The following is a 10,148-nucleotide window of genomic DNA, read 5'->3' as shown; positions in this document are numbered from 1 at the left end:
CGCGATGACGCATTTTTACCTGCGCCGGAAGTCTTGCGATGCTGAGGTGGTGGGTTCTGCCTGTTTAGGACTGGCCGTGGAGCTGTCATGGCGGTGAGCGAGGGGGGAGTTAGTGTTGGCCTGGAAGGGGAATTGTGGTCATTTTTCTTCCTTGTGTCACTGATGATGTGAATCTATAATTCCCCGGTGAAGCTGCTGTCGAAATAGCTTGTAATGACTCCACCCTCATTGGGAAAGGTGTCGCTTTGGGCCGCGGTAGAGTAGCTGCTTTGCATGCAGAAAGTGCCAAGTTCAATTCCCCGCATCTCCCGTTAAAAGGCAGTATCTGATGTGAAAAGATTTCCCTCTGAGTTGCGGAAGAGCTGCTGAATTCGGAGTGGACGGTACTGATCTTGATAGACCCATGGTCTGACTCAGCATAAAGCAGTTTCACGTGTACGTGACAGTGGGTCTCTCTGTCTTTAACAGTAGCCCGATGCACAGAAAATAAAGGAGTCCTGTGGCGAAGCGATCAATGCCATATCCAGAGGCTGTAAACCTCTGCATATCAGTGCTAAGAGGCAACGGAAATGGGAGCCGCTTGGCGTTTATGCCCTGCCTATTGGTCTTCCCTCCAGGACAGCTGGTTGGCCACTGTGTGAAACAGGATGCTGTAGTAGACGGACCACTAGTCTGAGCCAGTTGGGCATTTATGTTTTTGCAGCCTAAGGTTTTGTGGGTTGGAGCCTACTTCTTCAGATATGGGGATCTCTGTTTGCAGTTAGGATTAACTGTCACTGAACTGCCTGAAGCCATTATGAAAACTCTAATGAATAACGCAACATTGTAGAATTTCCTTAAAACTTCTAAAGGCAGCACTGGCTGTATGTATTCGTTGATTGAAAATGTACTTTGTATATCTGATGAAGTTGATGTTTCTAATGAACCTCTAAGCTGGGAAGTGGTTTCCTTACTTTGTTGACAGGCAACACTAGATTCCTCGCTACCCCCCCCTGCTACCCCCCCCCCCCGGTGCTAATTGAAGGCCAAGGGAAGGAACAAATCTGTATGCCTTTATGGCATGCTTTTAAGAATTCTTCTGGCATCACCTGCTTAGCAATTGTATACTGTACTTGAGAGTGATCAGAATGCTGTAGTGAACTTGGGTTCATTCCCAGGTTCAGACAACTGAACCTTTCTGGGGCTGAAGCACAGAATCCTTATTGCTCTACAGATGCTAATTTTCTGCCCCTGAGTATTTCTCCTCTGCCTTAATCAAGCTGATTATAATATGCATTATACCTTTGCATCTTTTACAAGCATTCTTTACAACACCCTCCTACTTTCTGTCTAGGATAAAAGGATTACGAGATCTCCATGTTGACTGATATCTGATGAAGAGAGCTTTCACGGTGTAAGCTTCTCAAAAGCTTACACTGTGAAAACTTATTCGTCTCTAAGGTGCTACTTGGACTCAGGTCTAACTGACATGAGCTTAGTAAACCTCACGACAACTCTGGTAGGTAGGTAGATATAATCTCTGTATCACAAGTGGTGGACAAAGGAAGCTGAAGCTAAGAGTAGTTTACCTAAGGTGGGCAAATTCAGGGCAGAACTGAGATTTGGATCTAGACAAACAGTGAAGAGTTGCCCTTCTGGTTCTTGATGTTGTCAGTAAAGACAGTTGAGAAAACCCCATGCCTGCTTTGTGCTGCCCTGAGGGGGAGGCACCTCAGGTATACTGTCACTTAGTTTTAGGTTATGTGCTGATTCTGCTGTGTACTGCAGAGGGACCGAGTGTTGTGTCTGGGCATGGATGATCCAAGTTCAAACCCTTGATGACAGATCACAGACTCATTTTGAGGATCAAATATCATGGCTGAAAAAGTGGTGAAAAGAAATTCAGATACCTAAAAAACTAATTTATCTGATCATGGTTTACTTTGTACAACATGATTTGCTTTTTGGAGATAGTATATATATATTTATTTACTTCATTTATACCCTGCTCTTCTCTCCATTGGGGACCCAAAGTAGCTTACATCATTCTCCAGTCCCCCATTTTACTTCTCACAGTAAGCCCTTTGAGGCAGGTTAGAATGAGAGTGTGGCTGGCTTAAGGTCACCTGCATTCTTCCATGGCAGCAGGGAGATTTGAACCTGGATCTCCCAGATCCTAGTCTTAACCCCTACACTGTGCTAGCTCAAGACAGTGTCATTGCCCTGACAGATTGTCAGTGGCTCTCTAACCACAACACCACACTGGCTCAGTTGTTTTGTTTCTTGATTCCCCCGTTAAACAAAAATGAAGTTCTGTCTGCTGGCAGTAGAGTTTGCATGTATGCAAATCTAAAAGCAGTTAAAGGAAAGGGCGGGTGTGTTAATAGTACCTCTCTCTTTTTTCCCCCCAGCCAAAGGGAAAGGTGGGAACCAAAGGTAAAAAGCAGATATTTGAAGAAAACAAGGACACGTTGAAGTTCTATCTGCGGATTATCTTGGGAGCGAATGTAAGTTTGCCGTGCTTTGCATGAGTTCAGTAAAATTGATGAAGCCTGCTGGGAGATTTTTGATAGCAAGGGCCTGCCATCTGAAATACCTTTTCTTTGGTAGAGCTTTGGATTTCATTTTCTTGTCCTGAATTTATAAACAAACAAGAGTATCTCCTCTATTGAAAATCACCAAGTGAAGTACTTGGATGGGAGACCTCCAGGGAATACAAGGACCAGGATGCAGGGGCAGACAATGCAAGCCACCTCTTTGAAAACATCCAAGCCCCAGTAGGGGTTGCCAGAAGTCACCATTACTTCCAGGCATGCACACGTGCATGTGCGCACGCGCACACACACACTACATTCATACATATGTGTGTGTGTGTGGCCATTAAGACAAACATTCTGGCATTTTAAGCTACTTCTTGCCCTGAAGGCGAGCCAACAAAATTTCTGTATATTTCTCAATTTTTAATAATGTAATAATACTTTTATCATGTTTTTACAGATAGTTCTTATGGATATGTATAGATATTCTTTTTGTTTAGGATGCTGGCTTTAGTCATAAATAAATATCTAAATGTTAAATGTGTGTGTGTGTTAGCCAGACAACAGAAGGGAAATAGCTAAGTTATAACAGTCCTGAGGTATCAGAATATTGCATAGATCAAAGGGCTTAATTATGAAAACAACATGATATTTGAACAGATGCTGCCAGTATTGGCGGAAGACAAGCTCTGTGCTGTCACCTCGTCTTTATTGCTGCATGGCTTCTGCCAGGTCAGAAATGGTGCATCATTTAACGCAGGGGTGTCGAACTCATTTGTTACGAGGTCTGGATCTGACATAAATGAGACCTTGTCAGGCTGGGCCATATGTGTACCTATTTAAGATTAGATAGCAGAGAGATAAACTTTTTAAAGGACACAGACAAACATGACTGAAGATTTTTTTTTAAAATTTAAAACATGCTTAAAACTTTAGCACTCGTCTGAAAGATGCTTTTTTTGTATTTCTCCCATGGGATCCAGGGAACTGGGCAAAGGAAGCTCTGGCTCTTTCCCTCTCTCCCCAAGGGACCAGGAGGGGGAGGAGCCTCAACCAATGGAGAAAATTGAGGTTTTGGTCTGTAGTTCCTGTGCAATTGAGCAGGCCTTACAAAGCAAGTTGAGATGCAGAAGGAAGCAAGAGAGGGAGAAGGAAGCAAACAAGAGCCAGTTGCTTGGGAGCCTGATAGGAGCCCTCTGGGGGACTGATTTGGCCCCTGAGCCACATGTTTGACACCCCTGATTTAATGCTTCCAACAAACAGCACTACATCTGATTTACAAAGTGATACCATACCTTGGAAGCCCTGCATTTAAAGTGTTCTGGGATGTCTATTCTTACTTTGCCAGGAAGTATGTGCCGGTGGATCTTAGCACCCTTTAACATTGCAAACATGAAGTGAGGTGCCCCTTCTGGCTCAGTGGTCCCTGGTGCAAAGTCATGGGGCTTGAGATTCATTTAGATTCATGTGAGATTTCCACCCACACACACAAACAATCCAAGGAACTTCAAAGTTCTTATTTGGTTCTTATCTCCTGGTTGAGTGGTGGCTAAGAGACCAAGCTACAAGCTGATAACTTCCTGATTCAGATCTCTCTGCCATAAATTTAACTAGGTAGTAAAGGTAAAGGTAGTCCCTGTGCAAGAACAACTCGTTTCCGACTCTGTGGTGAAGTTGCATCACAACGTTTTCACAGCAGACTTTTTACGGGGTGGTTTGCCATTACCTTCCCCAGTCATCTCCCCACAGCAAACTGGGTACTAGGTAGTACTGGTGTACATACAAGGTTGTTGTAGTCATTAGTGAGATAACATATGCAAAGCACTTTAAACGTTTGAAATCACTGCATAAATGCTAAGCTGTATTATTTCTCACTTTGTTCCCCTTAATTTCAGGCCATTTATGGACTTGTAAACCTTGTGATCTTCTACTCAGCAGCCACTCTCTGGACTTGGGTGAGTGTTGTAAGGCCCAACGTGTAAATACCTTGGGTCAGGGGCTGCTTGGTTTTGCTTATGCTGTTAACTGTAAATATATTGATAAGCTTGTAGTTGTTCCCTGAGATAAGGGATGTCCATATCAAAGCCAGGTTGTTCCATGGCCACTTTTTATCCTGCTAAAAGAAATCTTTATTAACCTGCTTAAGGTGCTTCATCACCACCATTCCTGTTTTGAGGTGCTACATAATTTAGCCCACTCTATATATGTGTCTGAAGCAGGGAAGATATAATTAGCTTTTCTGCCATGTGTGGACCTGTGTACCCCACTGATTTATTTAATTCAGGGGTGGCCAAACTGTGGCTTGGGAACCACATGTGACTCTTTCACACATATTGTGTGACCTCAGAGTCCCCACCACTTTGTCATCCGGTTTGGAGAAGGCATTCGTCTCTTTAAATCACTTCACCAAGCCGGGCGGTAGCTTGGAGAAGGCATTTAAAGTTGTTTTCTTTCCACCTCTCTCTCCCCAGCCGCCATCTGTTTGCCTGCCTCCCTGCTCTCAATCATCTGTCGCTTATTCTATGTGGCTCTTATGTTAAGCAAGTTTGGCCACCCCTGATCTAGTTCATAATAATGTGAACTCTGACTGATGGCACTTCTCTGGAGTCTCAAGTAGAGAGAAGCTTTCCCCAACCTCTCCCGCTGGAGAGCCTTTAACTGGAGGGGCCAGAGATTGGACATGCAATGTGCAAAGCAGATGCTGTGTCACTGAGCCACAGTCTCTCCCTTTTATGCCTTCATACCATGCAATGAAGTGGAGGTGGTAGACCTCCAGTTCGTTGTAGAGCCAGCTCGGTTTAGTGGTTAAGAGTGCAGGCTCTAATCTGTGAGTACTGGGTTTGATTCTCTACTCCTCCACATGCAGCTGCTGGTGTGACCTTGCGTCAGTCACAAGTTCTCTCAGAGCTGCTCTCTCAAGAGCAGTTCTCAAAAGAGCACTCTCAGCCCCACCTACCTCAGGGTGTCTGCTGTGGGGAGGAGATGGGAGATTCTGAGTGAAGGGTGGGGTATAAATGCAACTCTCCTTGCTCTCCTCCTCCTCCCAATTACTGCTAGTCTCTGATTCTGAGGCTTCTCTCCTTTATTTGTGCTGCATTATCTGAGAATATGGGTGGAGGGACACAGGTGTGGTGTCCTGTTGCTTCCCCAGCTGATCTCTCCATGCTCTCCTTCCAGACTGCGTTTGTGTTCAGCATGTTGGTCTACGGGGCCAGTTACCGCTCCATGAGCTCCATGGCAAAGCCGACCTTCACAGACGACGGCAGCCTTGCCGATGGCGGGATTGACCTGAATATGGAGCAGGGGATGGCAGAGTGAGTGTCTACACCCCACAAATCCAGGTGAGCAGGACCTGCTGCCTGAGAGCATGCACAGATCCGTGCTCGAATTTCGGAAGAAGTAGTAGTCAGGGACACCTAAATTAATCCAGGCCAAGTTGAACCCTCTGGAAGGCCTTCTAGAAACAGTGACTTAAGGGGGGCTGACACAAAAGGTTGGTGGGGCCAGGCCCCTCTGGTAATTCAGGCACTGATTCCAATCTCCAGAGCCCTGCAGGGGATCATGTTAAAATACAGATCATTTGGGGAACCAGATGTCATTTCCCAAATCTTCTCTCCCCATTCTGTGAAGAATATTCATCCTTTCACCTCGTGGGCTCTGAGCTAGAGGGGGGCTGTACCCAGTTTCCAATGATCAGGAAATGGGGTTGCCACCCTCCCTTTCTTGACCTTCACCTCCTCTCCTTTTCTACCCAGCCCTCCCATCACCCATTTTCATTCATTGCTAACCTGGCTGGTTCAAACAGATCCCACCTACTACAGGAATCTGGACACTTTGCAGTGGATATTAATGATGTACAGTAAACAGGTAGCAAAACAGAGACAAATGGTGCAATCAGGATTTAGGTATAGGGGTTACTGTGTGATGCAGAGTTTAAATTTCTTTGGCTTCAAAGAGGGTTTTTTTTTAATGTGTGCATTAAGGGACTCAAGAAGGTGGCATTTGGCAGTCCTCAGATTCAACAGGAGCACAGCTCCTGAACCTTTCTGAGGGTTCCCCCTCCTCCTCCCCACCTTGTCCATTGAATAGTAGGTGCAGCTGCATAACAATCCCTGGATGAGCTCCACCACCTATTTTCCATTTGGTCACCACCCAAGCTCAGATCTACTTAGCTTGAGTGGGCTGCTGGATCTGATGCCTTCTGATCATACCCAAGTTCCCGAGCTAGTCTTTTTAGAATTCATTCAATGGCCTCTCTTCCTCCAGTACTGGCATCACTAGAGAGAGATCAAAGCAGAGTAGCCATCTGAGGCTTTTGCCATGTTCTAGGAAGACAAGGCTGATGAGCTGCAGAGGGGCTTCCGTCAAGCAGAAGGCCTTGCCTGTTCCTGGGGAGAACATCTGACTGGAAGACTCAACGCTAGCCTGATCTCATCAGATCTTGGAAGCTACACAGGGTCAGCCCTGGTTAGCATTTGGATGGGAGACCCCCAAGGAAGCCTAGGATTGCTGTGCAAAGGCAGACAGTGGCAAAGCACTTCTGCACGTGTCTTGCCTTGAAATCGGTGATGACTCGGCAGCACTTCCCGCCAGGGCTTTTATTGTAGCAGGAACTCCTTTGCATATTAGGCCACACCCCCTGATGTAGCCCATCCTCCAAGAGCTGACAGGGCTCTTCTTACAGGGCCTGCTGTAAGCTCCAGTAGGTGTGGCCTAATATGCAAAGGAGTTCCTGCTACAAGAAAAAGCCCTGCTTCCCACCACCCCCAGGGAGCCAAAGATGTGGCTGCTGCTAATCCTGCAGTGAAAACCTGGGAACGTTGCCCACATCCCCCGCAGCTGCTTGTCAGCCTTGTTTCTTGTGCACATAAGGAGGGCTTTGCTGGGTCAGACGAAAAGAGTTTTTCCCATTGCAGCCATCCTGATGCTTTTGGGAAGCCTTCAAGTGAGGGCATGGGTCAGAGTCATCCTTGGCTGTGAGATGTATGTGGCCTCTGGACATAGACTGTTGGTCAGGCTGCAGCTGAAACAGCCCTCCTCCCGCCCTTCCCCAAGAGAGAGCTCTCCTTACCCATGTACTCTGTTACAGCAGAGCTGGTCTCCTGTAACTCTTCAGCTAGTCTTTTGAGTTTCTCCGCATGAAAGAAGATGGGGTAGCTCAGGGTACGGATAGAGCTATTCCACTGAGTCCTGTGCTGATATGTCCAACCTTTCCCTTGACCCTCAGGCACCTGAAGGATGTGATCCTGCTCACGGCTATAGTCCAAGTTCTCAGCTGTCTTTCACCCTACATGTGGTATTTCTGGCTCTTGGTAAGTCTTGCTGGTTTGCTTCCTGTTCCAGTGTTGAGTTGAAGAGCTGAATTATCTATTAACAAGAAACATTTTTTGCCGGAGACCTTCAAGTTTTGAGATTGGAATAAAATACAAATCTGTGAGCTAGACTCAGCACACTTTTGTTTTTTTTTTTAAACCAGTGCTTAACTGTGCCTTGTGGTAACACTATTATTGTTGTTGTTGTTGTTTTAGATTTATAACCCAGCCTTCCTACAATAATAATAATAATAATAATAAATTTTATTTCTATCCCGCCCTCCCCACCTCAGCAGGCTCAGGGCGGCTAACAACATTTCATAAAAACATACAATGGTTAAAACTTTTAAATTTAACAATATAAAACAGTAAATATTAACTTAATAACATTAAAACAATCCGGTAAGTACAAATGAGCTCAGGGCAGGTAACAGCAGTCAATAGATGTAATATATGGTTAAAGACAGTTAATATAATTGAAATCATATTACACATTAAAAGAAAAAGTCTTTAATACTACAGATGGCAGAATCGAATTTCATTTGCTCTTGAGGTAGCTGGCTCAAGGTTGACTCAGCCTTCCATCCTTCCGAGGTCGGTAAAATGAGTACCCAGCTTGCTGGGGGGAAAGTGTAGATGACTGGGGAAGGCAATGGCAAGCCACCCCGTCAAAAGTCTGCCGTGAAAACATTGTGAAGCAACGTCACCCCATGGGTTGGTAACGACCCGGTGCTTGCACAGGGGCTACCATTACCTTTTTATCCCATATATTCCCCCCCCCCCATGCTAACATAAAACAGATGACACATCCATAGCTGGTCAGTAATTCTCCATGTGTGTGTGTTTGTTTTTTCACAGGCTCCCGGACGGGCACTTTACCTTCTCTGGGTTAACATTCTAGGGCCTTGGCTGACCACAGACTCCTCAGCTGCCAACCCAGAACCCAACGAGAAGAAACAGCGCCGGCAAGAACGGCGGCAGATGAAGCGCTTCTAGCAGCGCTCCCGGGAGTGGATCTAGAATGCCACCTGCCGTCTCTGAGTGGCTGTTCATCAGGGATGCAAATTTGTTTTTATCCAATCAGAAAACATCAGGGGCTGCTTCTCTCTCTCATCCGCCCCCTTCCCTTTGGCAACGGCACTTCACTTGAAGGCTACAGAGATGATTCTGGATGACTTCAAGTGTGTCACCAGGCAGATGCCTTGACCTTTGTCTGCCTTATGGCACAGGGCAGGAACCTTTTGCGAGAGTGGAAGTGTGTAAATAATCTTATAAAAGTGACGCCGAAGTACGCATCGGAAGATGGAAGCGTCACTAGGCTTGAGGAAATGGTATATTAAAAGAAATGCTTTCAATCTATGTAGTAACTCATATGGCTGGTGTTGATGTTATATTATTCCCTTCCCAGAGCTATTTTTGTAGCAGGAACTCCTTTGCCTATTAGGTCTCACACCCCTGATGTAGCCAATCCTCCTGGAGCTTACAGTAGGCCTTGTATGAAGAACCCTGTACGCTCTTGGAGGATTGGCTACATCAGAGGTGTGTGGCTTAATAGGCAAAGGAGTTCCTGCTACAAAAAAAGTCCTGCTCCCAGTGGGTAGCCTGTTCATTTGCCAGATTGCTCTGGACAGGGTTGATTAAGCCAAAACACAAAATAAACAGTAATCTTAAACTGTGGCAACAGTCGTTAGATGCAGAGATCACTGAAGGACAAAGCTGTTAAGGAGACCAAGATGAAAGCAGTTGCAGGAACTGCGAGAAGTTTTTTTTTATAACCCAGGCTTTTCCTTAAAGGTCCCAGTTATGAAATAAAAATAGAATGAACTGGGCCCTACCAGCTTTCCCACTTGCAAAAATGGGAGGGGAGGTGCCCTTCAAACACTAGGAAGGCTAGGCTGGAGATCGTGGGACTGACAGGGACAAAGGCCCTTTGAGACGGGAAAACTGGTTGGATACCACCCAATAAATGTTTAAAATGTCTGAAACCCCATGGGCAGAAAGACACCAACATAATAATAAAAACTACATTAAAAAGCAGCAACTCGAAATGAAAAGAACAATGCAACAATCAACACGGTAATTTAACTAGAATTATCGTAATAACTAAGTACACAACATCTAAACAGTTGCATTCAAGATAAAAGATAGCTACAAGAGAGCCAGTGTGATGTAGTGGTTAGAGTGTTGGACTAGGACAGAGGTGGCCAAACCGTGGTTCAGAAGGCACAGCTCTGGAGGGCCCTGCAGCCCCATAGGCCTGCTTGGAGAAGGCATTTGTCTCTTTAAATCACTTGGCCAAGCCAAGCAGCCAGCAGCATGG

The 10,148-nt window shown here is 45.6% G+C and overlaps 1 protein-coding gene across 1 annotated transcript; it reads left to right on the top strand.

Moving 5' to 3' along the window:
- Nucleotides 1-6: 6 nt before the first annotated feature.
- On the top strand, nucleotides 7-9,187 carry TMEM208 (transmembrane protein 208). The gene is made up of 6 exons (XM_060253728.1): nucleotides 7-93; nucleotides 2,391-2,486; nucleotides 4,412-4,471; nucleotides 5,694-5,830; nucleotides 7,744-7,828; nucleotides 8,687-9,187. The coding sequence occupies exons 1-6, from the start codon at nucleotides 88-90 to the stop codon at nucleotides 8,822-8,824; spliced, it is 522 nt and encodes a 173-aa protein (XP_060109711.1). The 5' UTR covers nucleotides 7-87; the 3' UTR covers nucleotides 8,825-9,187.
- Nucleotides 9,188-10,148: the final 961 nt, after the last annotated feature.

This window comes from Heteronotia binoei, chromosome 14, assembly GCF_032191835.1.
Source record: "Heteronotia binoei isolate CCM8104 ecotype False Entrance Well chromosome 14, APGP_CSIRO_Hbin_v1, whole genome shotgun sequence".
Taxonomy (NCBI): domain Eukaryota; kingdom Metazoa; phylum Chordata; class Lepidosauria; order Squamata; family Gekkonidae; genus Heteronotia; species Heteronotia binoei.
This window is presented reverse-complemented; position numbering and strand designations above follow the sequence as displayed.